The 16,747-nt window shown below is 39.1% G+C and overlaps 1 protein-coding gene across 3 annotated transcripts in view; it reads left to right on the plus strand.

Annotated features, from left to right (window-relative positions):
* MINDY4 (MINDY lysine 48 deubiquitinase 4) overlaps positions 1–16,747 on the plus strand; it is a 102,051-nt gene that overhangs the window by 22,313 nt on the left and 62,991 nt on the right. For all 3 annotated transcript variants that reach the window (XM_076332019.1, XM_076332021.1, XM_076332020.1), the window contains exons 6-9: positions 10,768–10,826; positions 11,174–11,283; positions 12,413–12,529; positions 16,056–16,144. In XM_076332019.1, the coding sequence (XP_076188134.1) occupies positions 10,768–10,826; positions 11,174–11,283; positions 12,413–12,529; positions 16,056–16,144 (375 nt within the window). The remainder of the gene's footprint in view (positions 1–10,767; positions 10,827–11,173; positions 11,284–12,412; positions 12,530–16,055; positions 16,145–16,747) is intronic.

The raw sequence follows: 16,747 nt of genomic DNA on the forward strand, positions 1-16,747 counted from the left end.
GCCCAATATCGATCCCTGGGGGACCCCACTTGTGACAGGTTGCCAGTTTGAAAAGGAACTATTTACCACCACCCTCTGGGTGCAGCATCTTATTTTGTTTATTGTACCGTATATGTTGTGGTGTTGGTAATGGTAACCGTGCTGGTCCCTGGAAGCTGTAGGTACAGGAGATTATTATAAGGATAGTATTTCAATCTGAGTTTTAGACTTACTTTTCTCAGGAGTTGGATGTCTGACTTTTCACATTCCATGGCTTTAGCTTTTAATAGTTCAGATATAATGCTTCGGTGGCCACAGTACATTTCTTCTTTTCTGCCTAAACTATGTAATAGTAGTACAATCATGAATATATAAAGTAAATGAGGAAAGGTAAAGGGTTGCTTTGACAGAGAAATCATGCAGCAGAAGTAATTAACAATGAATCAGTTTGTGATACTTTCCTATGTGACTTTATCATGCAAAGGTAGATTGTTGATTAGTTTTCTTGTTGTATAAACTAACACAACGTACCCAGCACTCCTATTATTTTACTGTAGAACCTTCCATTTTAAGGAAATGAAAAATGTTTCTCCAAGAACATATGGAGACAAATGCATAATCCAGTTTTTGTATATTGATACCAAACTACACACACACACACGTGTATACAGAATTATGTCAGTAATTCCTCCATGCTCCTCCATAGCAATTTTATTTAACTTAACAAATTAAAAATGACATTTATGTCTCAGTGCCACTTCAGTGGAGAATTTGAAACCCCATCTATCCTTTCAGGTAATTTTGATGCTGTTGTTTATAGTTCATTCTCAAAGGAGTATTTCTCACTGTTCTCCTTTTTGTTGAGTCCTTGTTCCTCTCAGTAGTGTTAGTTGTGTGCAAGGCACAAGCAAAATGTGGATGATTCACTACTTTTTAAATTTTTTTATTTTCAGATTTTCAAGAGAATAAAAAATTGTGTTTAAAAATACACAATTCAAGTGAATGATCCAAGATTCCAACTAAAAAGTTGCCGTATCTGTAGTTGTGATTTTGTTAAAATGCTGCAAGTTCCACAGGAACTTGGGAGAGACGATGTTGAAGGAACATATTCAGCTCAAAGGTAGCAAACTAGTGAAGACTTTCATGAGTCTTTTAACCTGGGAAGAGCCTTGAATAGCAGTGAGGAAAGGCTCTCTGCCACCTTTAATATCTTGAGGTGGGGTCAACCCTTCCTTGAGCAGGGGGATTGGACCAGATGACCTCCAGAGGTCCCTTCCAACCTCAACCATCCTGTGATTAAATGATTCTTCTTAATGCTGAATCCCTTACAAGAAGGAAGTATTTATCACTAAACTGAGCACACCGAATAAAGAATGAGGGTCTATAGTGGACTGGAATTCATGGTCTTTAGGAACTGTAAAAAAATAAATAGCTCTTGAAGTTGATGCCTGACCTTGGATTAAAATCTTTCTATTGCTTTTCCAGAAAAACCATGGTGAATAATGAGTTATTTGGGAAGGGTAAATCGTGTTAGAAGGTCAAGATTTCCCCATGTTTCATGGCTTGAGCAAACAAAATTGGGGAAAGGCAAGCAAAACCTCTTTACAGCAGTTGAGAAACAGTTCTTTCGTCTCAGCTACAGAGACGTACTACAGTTGTTGCTTATGCAGCCTCTGAAGTTGAAGTGCTCTCCTCATTTTCCATGCCCCTTAATTCTATCAGTGTAAGGTGTGGTAGTGGTGTGGAAACCCTCCAGTTCTCAGCTGAATAGTTTCTAAACGAGTAAATCTGAGCTGCAGTCTGACTGGGCAGTTCTGCAGTGTAGCGGAACCACCTTATGCTAAGTTAGATGGGCAGATATTATCTGTAGACCTCAGTTTCACTTCTGGTAGTTAAGAAGAAGAAGAACATATTGCAATGTTTGAACTTCTAGTTTTCATGTGTAAAGCCAACCACCCTCCCTCCCCCAATTCCAAGAAAACTAGCATAGAAACTAGAATCAGAGCAATGAAAGAAGTTTAATCTTTTTTGCACTTTAATCCAAGTGCAAAACTGGAATCAAAGACCCAAGGGAACGAAAGGACTTAGCAATCAAGACCTGAAGTTAAGGATATCTTGCCAATTTCATAGAAACTAAAAGGGAACGGCTGTCAGAAAGGCAAAAAGAAATGGGAATATCGTTACATCAGAACAAAAATTTCCTCCTGCCATTAGTGAGCAAAAGGATACAGCAGTGGAGCCCATTGTCCAAAGGCAGAGGTCTATAATACAGTTTCAGGAGCAAGGAAGACAATTGATTCTCCACTCATCCTTTCATTGTGAACAATCACCCTACTTATCCGGTTCGTCTAATTGCGTTTGCCATACCCTCCTTTGCCTTGCCATCAGTCTTGGCTACAAACTGAATGTGAGCTAGTGGTTTCCTTTCAGAAGTCTGCCAGTACAGATGGATTTTTCAGACAGTAGGGACTGTTTTATGACTGTGTGGCTTGGCTTCAGATGCATTCTCCAACGAAAACCTAAGTATCTCTGATGCACTTCATCTCCACCACCAGGAAAGCAAGTGCCAGCGAGTTCAGTGTCAGAATTTATCTTCTTGCAATAGTCTCTCAACTGAGTTCACCATAGGTGGGCAGTCTTTAGTGGTTCCCAAAATATCACTCATTATTTGGTAATAAGCCTTTTTCTAGCAGTGCTCTGCATTCTAACACAAATAGGGTAGGGTTAGTGAATTGCCATAGTCACCAAGTTCCTTAGTGGAACATTACTCATATTTCATAGAATCTTAGAGATTACAGCTGGAAAAGACCTTTTAAGGTCATTTGTTTCTATGGCAGATTATTCATTACTATACATATATTTGCTGTAATACTTTTTCCAGGGTTTTGTCTAGTCCAGTCTTGAATGATTCAAGTGACACCTCTCCCCTGAGAATATATTCCAGTGTCTAGCAGTCCTTAGTCTTAGGAATTTTTCCCTTATATTCACCTTGCATTTGCTTTTTTCTGCCCTGTTATCCATAGCTGAAGTTGATTTTTGACTGATCTTTCTGTTCCTTGCTACGTATTCGCCTCTGTTAAAATACTTCTAAATATTTTTCATGTTCCTTTAGGCATTTTTTCTCTAAAGCTTGTATCATCTGCTTGTGTTTTTATCTTTCCTGCTCTGAGATTTTGCTGTTGTTTTTCTGTTGCGTTTTATTGATTTGTTTTATATTTCTTCCATGTATTTAAGGACTGCTCTAACTTTGTCACACTGTGACTCTCACTAATACAGGGTAAGAACAGTCACCTGCTGCTCGTGGCATGATTCTCAGCATTATAAAATCACATTAGCACATTTGTCACTGCAGTTTATCACAGGTATATGCATTCTTACTTTCAGTTTCAGTCACATTGAATGCAAAATGTCTCCTCAGTGTTTTAGTGTGTTTTCCTCCAAAATGGCATTTATAGTATAATTATGAAGTCAGTCTAATCTTCTGTGGTAAGAAAATATGTGTTCCTATAGAAAAGGTACCTCCCTTCAACTCCCTGCATTTGTGTGTAAGACTGACAAGGAATGAATGGCTTGGCTTTGCTTTCTGAACCACCAGTGGCTTTCTTCATCCTGAATGGAGACCAGTACAGGTGAACCCATTGTGTTACTGAAAATTCCTGCCTTTTCCCTTTCTTATGTTCCAACAACAAGTCCCTGAAAATTCACTTTTATGGAGCTAGGAGATCCTTAGAGGAAAACAAAATACTAACCTTCTTTGAAGAAATCCTTTAAGACTATATGCAGGTTTTTTGTATTCTTTTAGATATCTGAGACTTTCAAAATAATATTTTGAAAGTGTTATGGTTCTTCAAGGATTAATATTCATGCTTTCTGTTATTAACAGGAATAAACAAGCTTATTTTCTATGTGAGGACCAAGCCTCTACCTGTCAGTTATGCATGATTGAATGCCTAAAACTGCCAAGATCCTCTCACACATTTTTATCCTGCGTCTTTCCTGGCCACAAGCTGTGCTGATTTACATTAGAGTATTGGCAGAGAATGTTGGCCATGAGCTTCTGAGCAAGTCCAGAGCAGGATTTGATGTTCTGTCCATCAGCATAAGCAACAAAGCAGAGCATAAGCAATCCAAGAGGTTTCTGGACTGCGGTAATGATAACTTCCTGACACAGGTGATCAAGGAATTTTTTCCTGTGAGGGTGGAAACGCTGGAACAGGTTGCTTGGGGAGTCTGTGGTGTCTCCATCCTTGGAGATACTCAAAACATGCTGGACATGGCCTTAGGCAATTTGCTCTAGTTGAACCTGCTCTGAGCAGAGGGTTGGACTAGGTGAGTTCCAGAGGTCCCTTCCAACCTCAGCTATTCTGTGGTTCTGAACTCATGACAGAAATAAGAGAACCGAAGCAGCTGCCGTCTTTTTAATATGGGCTATCACAGAAACAGGAAAATACAGTGCCTAATAAAGGTTAATATATGTATGTCAGATTTCATAAAGAATACTAATCAACATTCCAGTTTTAATTGTATTTTTTAAATAAAATTGAATTTCCAACTCAGAGGAAAAATAATTCCAGCAAAGTTATGTAATGTACATTATTTACCCAACAGTTATGATTGGCTCCAGTCTTTTCTACTATGCATTTTGGTGTAAAAATAGGTTTTCTAGGAACAGTGAATTCTGTACTGTTTGCCCAGTGGGCTGTAATATTTCACTGTTATGTACGAAATTGGTGTGTCAGATGAGATTGCTTTGTCTAAACTAATATCTGGCATTTTGGTAAGTAATAAAGTTTTGATCCTGTGAGATGTTGAGCAGTTCCTAAAAGTACTCATCACCTCAATAGCCTATTCTGTGAAATGAGGTCTGAGCTCAGATGGCCATATTGTTATAAACTACAGCCTGTTTAAAATCAGTCAGAAAACCCCAACTGATTTCAGTATATGCCAGCATACTCCGTGACGTGCAGTGTGTATGAGCAACGTCTGAGGAATTCATTAAATTTTTCCCTCTATGAGAGGAAGAGGATGTCCCGGGCAATGGTGACATTTCTATGAAATAGGAGTTTAGTCAGAGTGCAACATTTCAGGTAAAAGAACAGAAAGGAATGCAGAGTTGGAGCAGCCTAATAGTAAATTACCTTTGCATGTTTCCTTCCATCTTTGTCTGATTGTGATGTGTGCGTAGCACCAGGCATTGTCCTTAAGCCACACAGAGAAGCACATGGTGTCATCACAAGCTTTTGTCAATGCTTCGGTGTGGCTTTGTAGGCAGGAAGCACAGTAAGAATAGCGCAGTTGGCACCTTCCCTGAGAGACTAATCAAACCCTCCTAGAGTGTGCTCAGCTGCCAGCCGGGGAATAAGTCTTTATTTGACTCTTGGAACTGGCAGTCAGAAGAATGGCTGTCAAACAAAACGAGGTCATCTTTGGGGAATATGGATTTAACTAGCCCATATACAAAAAGAAAGAGAGAGAGATTGTAGTTGCTAAATCACTCAGTAGTGAAGACCTTCAAGTATCTGGAGTTGCATAACACCTCTTATAGCATGATGCTTGGACCGGAAAAAAGAACCTAAAATAAAAGTAATAAACTATTGTGACTTTTGTTTTGTGCCAAGTATTTATGGCATCAGAGCCTTCGACATAACATCTGTGTGTGCTGCCATTTGCCCTTTTAGTATTTTTCCAGCACTCCATAGGAAGAAGCACTTTGTAATTACTGGAAATGACAAATAGCTGCTCTATCATTTCTTTATTTTTGGAAAGGATGTAAAACTGGAAAGGTCCAGCCCATTGCCTAAAATGCATTCAATTGAGAATTTGCCTTGTTCATGCAAACGTAGAGGGACTCTAGATCTTCTCAAATGTAAAGCAAGGACAGGATACATCCTATTTCGCTGGTAGAGCTTCACACCATTTCCTTTCACTGTCTACATACGAGCATCGGGGGGGGGAGCACAGTAGGAAGCAGCGTAAGAAATTAGCTGCTCCTTAAAAACAATCAGTTGTTTGCAGGTAGCACAAAGAATTTTTGTCCCCCTGTGTGTTACTCTCCCTAAGATTACTTTACCAGCAGGTAAGATCTCTCTCTGCAGTACATGTGCTCACCAATAGGCTGTTCTCTGTATTCACCTTTTTTTACAATAAAATGAGATAAGAGGACTACCCCACTCCTCAGTGTAAGCTTTTGTCTTCTTCCAATTTAACACTGGATATTAGCTTTCAGGAAGATAATTTATTTTGCTAAAATCTGTCAGGTTACAGTGGTTTGGACTGTTAAATATCTGAGGTTTCTGACAGGTAATGTAAGGCCACGTAAATTCCACATCTTAAAAATAAATGGCCTGAAAGTTGAAGGCCAAAACCAGACAGTGTATGACAAACAGAACGGAGGGTTGTATTCACCTCCACTGATGTGAATTGATTGAGTGTTGAAGTCTGGGAACCCTTCTCAATGCTTTGCATAGTGTCTCTTAGCTGGTGTCTTGTAAGCATCGTTATTTAATGGGATTTTAGCTCCCTGTTTTATTTTACTGATACTTGTTTATTTTGCTGGCAGCTGTTTTGAGTTGCTGAATGTAATGGTCAGTTCACACGAGTGGTACTATGCTCCTTGAACATTCCAGTGTGGGGGTGTTGCAGCGAAAAATCTTTGATAGAGTGGAGTATGAATAAAGGAGCCACACTTTTATTATAGTAGGTCTGGTTTTATAGCTGGAGATAAATATTCATTGCCTGTGAGAGAGTATTCTGTTCAGGTGAGCCCAACTCATCATGCAGTTCAAACCATCTTGTAGCTCAACTCATGATTATCATAGTATTTTTTTCATATACAAACCTTCTCAGCAAAGATGTAGTTTTCTCCTGAATTGTCACTACAATTAATAAAATTCAGCAGGACAAATGCAGATTCATGTGTGGACCATTGTGGTTTAACCCCAGCTGGCAACTAAGCCCCACACAGCCACTCGCTCACTTCCCCCGCAGCAGGATGGGGGAGAGAATCAGAAGAGTAAAAGCAAGAAAACTCCTGGGTTGAGATAAAGAAGTTTAGGAAGTAAAGCAAAAGCTGCACACACAAGCAAAGCCAAACAAGGAATTCATTCACTCCTTCCCATGGGCAGGCAGGTGCTCAGCCATCTCCAGGACAGCAGGGCTCCATCACGCGTAACAGTTACTTGGGAAGACAAACGCCATCACTCTGAACATCCCCTCCATCCTCCTTCTCCCCCAGCTTTTATTGCTGAGCATGACGTCATATGGTGTGGAATATCCCTTGGGTCAGTTGGGGTCAGCTGTCCCGGCTCTGTCCCCTCCCAACTTCTCGTGCCCCCCCAGCCTGCTCGCTGGTGGGGTGGGGTGAGAGGCAGAAAAGGCCTTGACTCTGTGTCAGCACTGCTCAGCGGTAACTAAAACATCCCTGTGTTATCAACACTGTTTCCAGCACAAATCCAAAACACAGCCCCACACTAGCTACTGGGAAGAAAATTAACTCTATCCCAGCCAAACCCAGCACAGAGCTTATTAGAAATGACCGTTTCAATGACAAGTTTTTCATTTACCTTTTTTATATCGGTCTATGAGCCATCTGTTCATGAATTAATTTTTCATATGGCTAATGTGCCAATCAAATCAGATGCAGGTCTTAACTAAAAAGGAAGTTTGGAGAAATTAAGTGTATGAGCTCTGTTACCTTTGTCAACCAGACTTGCAAGCATGGTAGAATTTATATTAAATCTTCTTGACAAGGTCTTTTTCCCATAGAAATATTTTGCCTGGTATTGATTATAATGATTCCCTTTGCATCTTTACAATTGCTTTTAATAATTCTGTTTTTATAATTTTGCCCCAGAGCAGTGGCAAGCTGCATCACATATAATGGCCTTGTTTACTCTTTCACAAATAGTAACAGAGTCTAGTTTTTTTCTTACCTACTCTCCAGATCTTACTCATTATACCAAGAATGTCGTATATGTCTGTACATGGCACAACAGCACAAGACCGGAGGATTGCATTGCGACTTCTAGGCATCCTTCTGATACTAAATTATTATGCAGAAAAGATATATGTCCAGTAGAAAAGCTGTTGTAATCAGGCAGTGAAAATAAGTTTTACCGACACAGTCATCTTAAAGCCTCTGATGATTGGTGTTTATTTTTTAAGCCCCTTTGTTTATTTGACCTCTTGTGTATGGTAGTATAAATAGGAAGTAGTGGAATGTACATGCATTATTGTGCCGAGAAGTGCTTTCTCTGTGAGTTCAGCTATTCTGCATAAATGCAGTTTTCTGCAATGCATGAAGATCAGATAAGAATGTTCAAATATTTAGAGAAAGTACTGTATAGTATGTTTATAATGAAACATATTTTCTTCCTGTCCCATTTTTCTGCCATGACGGATGACTTCCCCCTTCCTAAGTATTCGAACTGTATGGTTTTATGTGTACAATAAATTTTCCTGGAACAGCGACCATCTGCTGAAATGGAAATTGCAATAAATGTCCTGACAGTGTTTTGAGAAACACAAGTTCTCCTCAAGGAGGGAACCTACACCTGCAAAAATACCCCACTTAACCAGAAAACACCGTACATCAATCTTTGATGTCAGCACTTTCCTCAGCTTGACAGGAATTTCCTCGTGCCTTGAGAATTTAAAGCACTTTGCATCCCGGGCTTGGTTCTTCCTGGAATGGGTGTAGAACCAAAATCTTTTAGGCTTTCCAGAAAGCAATAATGCTACAAAAACTGGTGCCAGGTGAGCTACATAGGAATTATACCATAGTTGATTTTATTTTCATTTATATATCTTTTCAGATGAAGCACTACCGAGGAGAAGTGTTTGGGACAACAATGAATCAAGGGTGCTCATTTGATGTAGGGAGTGATCTACGTGCCTAAACATAGGCGTATAGTCCTATTTGAGACTATAAGGTATCCAAGACATCTGATGAAGCTAGGACATACGATACAGTACCTGTAGGAGACCCAAGCCCTTCTGAAGCAGCAACTGAGGCTGGATAGGATGCTGTAACCTGTGGTGCTGCATTCTTAAGTGTTAAGAGCTCTGTTTTTGCAAAAGTAGATCGAAATGGATTGACCTAGGAAGAAACACATTATTCTCTAAGAAACAAGAGACAATAGTGTGCAATCTCAGGCAAAACAAAAAAGTGGATTGTGGTTATGTCTAAGCGCAGTTAAGTAACGAGTACTTGGCTGAAAAACATTTTATTGGCAAATTTAGTGTCATTGAGACCCTTTTCCCTGACCAGGAGAGATGAAAATACTAGCAAGTAGCTAGCAGAAAGAAATCTCAGCTGAAATTCAGTATTAGCAAAAAGCAAGGGGAGATCTGATTGTATTTTAAAATATACCAGTCACCTATATTAAACTCTATATTGCATTAAAAGTACTATTCTATTCAGTGAGAGCTCAATACTACTTATGCCACTATACAAGTTTCTTCTCAGTCCTCTTATTTATATTGACCTACTGGGCATCCTATTTATTTTTACCTCAAGTCCCTAGTTAAATGGGTGATTCAGTTCCATTCTATCTTTTCTGAATTGTGGCCATCCACATTTCATTGCATAAATCCTTTAACTTGTGTATAGAGAAAGAGAGAAGTGTTTCTTTTCTTACAGTATCAAAGACTATCAGTCAGAAAGGTGCCAAAATGCTTTTAAACTGGAAAAGTCCCGAGTATGATATGTCTGTATTCTGGTTTTATTCATCTTTCACACACTGAAAAAGGAAATTAAGTTAATGGAAAGTATGTGATATGACAGCAGTTGTTGCTATAATAATATCGTGCATACAAAGAATGTTGCTGAGGAAATTATTCCATACTATTTTTGAAAGGACTGTCAGTGTAATACCTTTTTTCCAAAGCAAAGGCCAATGATGCAGTATTGCTCTTTTGAAAAATAAAAAAGACCATCTTTTTTCAGTAGTTATTTGAAACTTTTCTTTGGTTCTGAATTCATTTTGGTACAAATTCGACAGGAAGAATAAACCCATCTCATCTCCAAAAACCTAACATTCTATTTAAAGTCTGACTTCCCAGCCAAGTCTAAATGCTTAGTCCTCTTAATAGTTGTTTATATGAATTTTTAACCTGTTATTTATGTAATATACAATTAAATCACAAGGGCAGTCGAACAACTGCTACCTATTACTGGATTAAAAAATTACCCTGGTAAAGGAAGCCAGTCTAACACCTCTTTTATTTTATGTTCTGATCCTTTGAACTCAGAGGCAGTCACGTATACGTGAATATCCTCACTTGAAATTCAGGGCAGTATAAAACCTGACCCTGTGTATGAGCTTGCAGGACCTGACGTATACTGAAATCACACAAATGAAATGAAACTGATGTTGAAACAGGACTGAAATCCTGAATCAATTGCAGTGTATTGCTCTGTGCTGGCTGCTTTTTCTGGTGAACTCCTGAAGTTCAGCTTTCTTCCATTGAAAAAGTTTTTGCTCTAACACCATTTATTTCTTCATACAAAAATGTTAGTGAGACTGAGCTGCTTTGTATAGAACACTTTAAAAGCTAAAGGTGAAAGCCATTGAATATGTTTTTAATCTATCTGCATGTTTTATTATCTCTCTCTCTCCACTCCCCCCCCGTGTATATATATACATGTATATACACATATATACACACACACATAAAAAATTATATCTTTGTGTGGGCATACTCCATATTTCTTCTTGTTTATTCAAACAACTTTTCTCATTAAAAGTGAACATTTGTTCATTCATTTTTTGATTAATTTTAATGTAGGAAGTCTCCAACATCCACTTGCTATAAAGAAGACCAGATGAAAGATGTCCTAGAATTAGGTAAGTTATGGCAAGCTTCAGTTTGTCTTTTGCCATTGTATTCTTCAGAGCAGCTGTAACCAAATATGTATAAGTTGCTTTTGTAACTCTTAGTTGATTCAGAGTGACTGCATTTGTTATTAACTTCTTGGGTAAAACTGTGTAAAGAAGTCATTAAGAAGTGATCAAACAAAGGCTGGCTCGTGTACTTTTTATCTGTCCTTTCTGACTAGAACTATATTTTCTTTTTTATAAAGACGGACGACAAGAAAGTGTTAATTGTCATATTGATGACCCCCTGGCACTGAGCCTGCTGGGGGAGGCAATTTTTTTCATCCAACACATCATATGATTTTTTTTTCTTTCAGTTGATGTTGAGGATGAAGAAACAACTGGAGAAGTTAGTAAGAACCCGGATGTTTCAACACAGTATATGCGTCAAGTAGTATCAAAGGCAATTGATATTTCTCTTGCAAAAGTAAGACTAACTATGATGGTAAATACAAATAGATGTGTGAGAATGTTATTTCAGTTAAGTTAGCCAAAGCTGTAATGGATTGCTCTGTGTTGCATGTTTGTGTGTGATTTAACGTGTGCTGTATTCATCCCTGAGTATATTCCTTATTTGGTATTCAGGTGAAAAAGTAATGTAGGGATGCCTGTCCAAAATTCAGAAAAATACCAGAAGAACATGCCAGAATGCATCAGCCCACTTGAAGCACAGATATAGCTTTAATTAATGAAGCTTATATTATTTTATTAATGTCTCTAGTCAGTTATTCATGTGCTTATTCTCCAGTCCTTTAAATGGACAGTGGTTCAGAACAAGTTTATTATTCCCCTATCACTGTTTCTCCCTTGCTTATTTTCCTTATTTTGAGCAGAGATGGAACCGTTAAATACTTTTAATATTGTCCTTCCCATTCAGACAGAGGGGAAAAAAAAAACAGAGAAAAGATAATGAGGGTGTCTTCCAATTTCATTTCTAGATCAAAGAGGTCTGAGTAACTATACAAACACTGAGAAGTCTGTTCTTATTTACCCAGCTTTACTTTAGCATGAATGCAATTTCTTCAGTTTCGCTATTCCTGGATGGTAGTGGTCTGCAGTTGTTCAGGGCCGAGATCTGAATTTGGCGTATGCCATCTGACATACAGCAGTCAAACGTCTGAGTAACATTTATCTCATACCAGCAGCTTTGACAGGCAAAACAGGCTGCCTTTTCTCCATACTGTGTCCAGCAGGGTCCTTTTCTCCCTAATGTAACCATTAGTAAGCGTTGCTCTTCGAGCTGTTGAATTTAAGGCAATATCCTGTAATGCTTTCATGGGAAACTGTGCCCCAGACGATCTCCATAAACAGTTTCCTATGCTGAGCAGCACACAGCATTATGAGTTGAAGGAATATTGCAGGAAAAGGAAAAAATTGCTCCTTTTCATTTGAGCGTTGCTATTTACAGTATGTGTAAAACAGAAAAGGGTGGTTATAGTGAGTTAGTCATGACCCTTCCACAGTCCTCCTTTCTTTTCTACAAATTACTGCAAGAAAACATACCTGTGTTTTGGATTTGTTTTTAAAATAACTTCTTTCTTTCTTTTTTTTTACAGGAATTAAAAAATCTTTTGTTTGGCTCTAGTCTTTGTTGCTTCAGTGAAGAATGGAAAATACAGAGTTTTACATTTAATAACATACCACAGTTAAAATACGGCATTGTGCAAAAAAAGGTACTGTAAATGACTTCCTTAAAGCGGTCTTTGCTTTTTACACTGAGTTTACAAAGGCTATGTGTTTCAGCAGTGAAAAAAAAAACCCTTCTAAAGACTCTTCTCTTTCTTTAATTTCGCTGGTTACCACTGGATGATGCCACCTTGTCAGGTCTTGTTAGGAGACTTGAGATGCATGGCATGTTTCTGAGGGAAACTTAAAGCAGCTGCAGAAAATGTGCGTATGTGTGTGTGACGGGGAGTTATTTGTAGGGAGGAAGACAAGCCACTTCAGCTGAAAGCTAGTGGTGGTAAAAGAATAAAAGGGCATAAATCAAGGGTGGAGTTTAAGAGAAAAAGGGTATGTGGGGACAATGTTTAACAAGTTTAAGATGGAGCTTGATCTTCTTAAAATGGGGGGACGTAGCAAGAATTGCCTGTAGTGCCTGGGAAATCACAAGGAGATTTTTGCCTCTTAAAGGTATGGGGGTCACACGATGAGGCTCATTACTAAAATAAAAGGGAACAAATGTCCCTGCAGTGTCACTGGGACTGGGACACTGGGACTGCTGGTGGGACCACCTCTTCTGCAGCCATGTTTCTGTAATTCTGGACTGCAGCCACAGGATGCCAGCTCCTGCCTAAAACAAGGTTTTCACAAATTCCTAGGCATCATCTACCAAGTGGCCCTTTCTAAAATCCCCAACAGGTCCCTGTGGTAACCTGAGCTGGTAAAACCACCACGCCATGGCTAGAGTCAGCCTGGAAAGCATGTACCCAACCCATAGAAATTTTTGGCGCTAACAAAGATCTCTCTGGTCTAGGGCATTCACTGGGAGACTCACTCATCTGGTGTCTATCTCGTCAGCCTTGCCTGGGCACCTGACTTACAGACTGAGACTGCAGTGCTTCAGACTGTCTTTCTGCTCTGTATGTCGGATGCAGTTGGTCAGCCCGGTTTCTCAGCTGGCCGATGGGACCAGGGACCGCATGCAGGGCACAGGATATGTAGCTGCCTCCAAAATCAAACAGATCCATCATAAAAATGCATCCTTCACAGCTGCAGCTTAATGCTTTTGTCTCTGCCCTGTGACTCTGTACGTATGCTTCTGGGATATCCATGCACCAGGTCTCTTCTCTTACGAGCAAGGATCTGAGGACTTCAGTAAAGACTAGGGAAGGAGTAGACTCCTCTTTACAAAACACTCATCAAGCTTCTGCACTGATGCAGAAAATCTTTATCTGGCCTGAGAGAAGTAGACCGTTACGTACTATACAGAAATGAGAGGAAGAGAGGCTTTGGGGCAAGGACAATGACTAATAAACATGTCATTAAGATGTTTAATTAACTTACCTTGTCTAGTTAAATATTTCATTAGGCTGATGATCTCAGAAGAAAGCTGCTTATGTTTAAATAAAACCTAGCCGAAAAAAGATGTTAAATGTTAATTTAAACTCCAAAAGGAACCATGGCAGTAATGTTCACTGGACCACAGTAAACGTTACTTTGGTGTTTCCAGACCCTGCTGCTAGAGAAAGGATCTCTCATCACTTCTAGCGACTCACTGGCCATTAAATTCCCTACTGTAAATTCCACAACAGGAATGGTAAACCACAGTGTTTTGCTTAGATGTGTTAACTCAGATAGTTAATATATTCCTCCTCACTTCCAAAATTCATTTCAGCTGAACAATTGTTTGATTCTCTCCTACATTAAGTTTCTGTGGTGTTATAAGAAGGTATTTAGAATGGTTCCTATAATTTTTTTGACTGGGAGGCTTTCCCTCGTGGACTGAAATCTTGCTTTTTTCCCTGACATATTTCAGATGATTTACTCATTAGTTATGTCAGTAATTACAGAGAGGTAGTGTGTGTGTGTAATATAAATGAGATAATGGAAGGTATCAATATCTAAGCTACTTTCTGATTACAGGACTTTTATTTTCTGGGTTGCATACTGTGCATACTGCATGTACCTGCAGGTCCCGTTCCCTTAGGCTTGATGCTGTACTTAGGACAACCTGAGAATTAAACTGATCGCTTTGATCACATTTTTATTTGAAAATAGCAGTGCTGGCTGCACTTTTCATTTTCCTCCAGGGTTTTGAGAGGAGTTTGACAGATCCTAAACTGATTCATGACAGTCTGGTTGTGATCTACAGAGGAAATCAGGGGTGCAACTACAGTTGCATATGACAGCAGTGCAATCCTGGGTTGATCTCATGCTGTGGAGAGTAACAACAGCGTAGACATTGGCGTGGGTTAAAATCAGAACACAGACTCTCCAAAAAACCTGCTAGGTGGTCCATACTTTCTTACCCTCATTGTTTTTCTTACTTTACCTGAGTAGACAAAGCTAGCACTGACACGTCAGCCTATATGAGATGTTGGCTTAGGGAGGACCTGTGTTAAAGTAATGGACTTCCTAATGTTAGGAATGAACCCATTTCTGAGAATGGCAGCACGTGCTGACTGACACATGGGATAGCATCTGTGGGATTTAATATGCTGAATCCTCTGTTAAGTTGCAGTAATTCCCAGTACTACCAATGCGATGTGTGGTATTGTGGTATCTGTGATGTTAGTCTTGTGTCCTGCATAGCCTGCTCCGCTCATGCACAGACGTTCCAGACAAATGACGGCTTTTCTCTGTCTCCTCAGCAAACTACTTGGGTAAATAATATGATACGAGGCACCTGGGAGAGAATTGAGTGTCAAGGCAAGGAGAGTTATGCTGGATGAAGTTTTCTAGGCAAGAAGAGGGCATACCATTTGCTTCTCAGGACAAATTGTGCAACTGTCTCTGCCATATAGTTAACCCACAGGAACAGGTCTTGGTCATGCAATGGGGTCAGGTGGGCTAGATGGCAGGGAATAAGCAAGGAGAAGGAAATACATTGTTACCCCATCCCACAGTCTTTCAAAACAGCTATAAATCTAGTTTCCATAAAGTTTAATGTTAATATGGTATTTGTTGGTATTGTGATTTTTTTTCCAACGTTAATCATTTGAAAGGTTCAAACTTCCTTCATTTTTTTTCTCTTCCCCAGTGAGATAGCTGCCTGGTGCAGAAGGTTATACATAAAACTGAAATCTTTGTTTACTGATGTAAGTGGGAACTTGAGGGGAGGCACAGTGCTCAGAGGAGGTAAAAGAGCAAGGCTTATTTTCACCCTTTGGAAAACAGTCAGATTTGATTTCTCTCTGGAAGTCAAGGTAGACTGTACCTCAGTAGGGATCAGGAGATCTTTCATTTGTTTGCATAATCACCGAACAGATTTTAAGACACCTTTCCTTTGACGTTATAGATGTCTGGGCATTTTCAGGAAAAATAGGTAGGAAACACAATACCAGTTAGTAACATTGATTTTCATTGGCTTGCAAAAAAAACCCAGAGCAACAGACAGCACTACAAAGTCATGGATGGAAAGAGAGAGATAAAAGAATGGCTTGAGCCTGAATGGAAGCACATGGCTTGCAAAAGTTTTCACCAGCATCAAACAGTGCAAATTGTTTTACCCATGGAGTGTCCCATTATTCCCCTCAGGGTGGCCCATGTGGAGTACTGGCTGCAGTTCAAGCATGTGTCCTACAACAGCTTATCTTTGCAGACAGTAACAGGAATAAAGACACTCGGTAAGTCAGCAATTGACATCAAAAATGTTTTCCATACAGAAGTAAAAATTTTTTTTCTCTGCTGCAGCCACTCAGGAGCCTTTTGAGTTTGAACTTATTGAACTTATCTTAGTCTCTGAGAGAGAAAGAAAGTAGCATATGATTTACTTGTATTTACTTCCCTTTCAACTGTAGGAATTTAGAGGTTGGTGTTTTATTTGTATAATTACTTGCTTGTGATTAACCCGAGAACCTCTAAAAAAATCCAACAGCTTGAATTGAGGCCAATGAAAATTATTTAACCTTGAGATCCCGTGGAGATATGATTTCAAAGAAAGTGTAATCAAGGTTTGAAAGACCGTGAAATTCATGGAGTTTTTGAGACTAAGAATCTCAGGGAGGGTGAAAAATTAAAGTTATAGCTATAATTTTTTTTTCTTGCTACTGTGTTTGTTCTTTCACAGTTAAACTCCTTAATAGATTTTAAATTTAAATTCTCTGTGTGTATTTTCTACTTCCTTTAAATGAATATTTTTAAGTATTGCTAGCGTCAAGGAAAATTGCTTGGGCTGCTATAATATTAATGTACTTGTCACTTTGCTAAAGGAACAGAGCTTATTCAAT

The sequence above is a fragment of the Aptenodytes patagonicus genome, chromosome 2 (assembly GCF_965638725.1).
Source record: "Aptenodytes patagonicus chromosome 2, bAptPat1.pri.cur, whole genome shotgun sequence".
In the NCBI taxonomy this organism is placed as follows: Eukaryota; Metazoa; Chordata; class Aves; order Sphenisciformes; family Spheniscidae; genus Aptenodytes; species Aptenodytes patagonicus.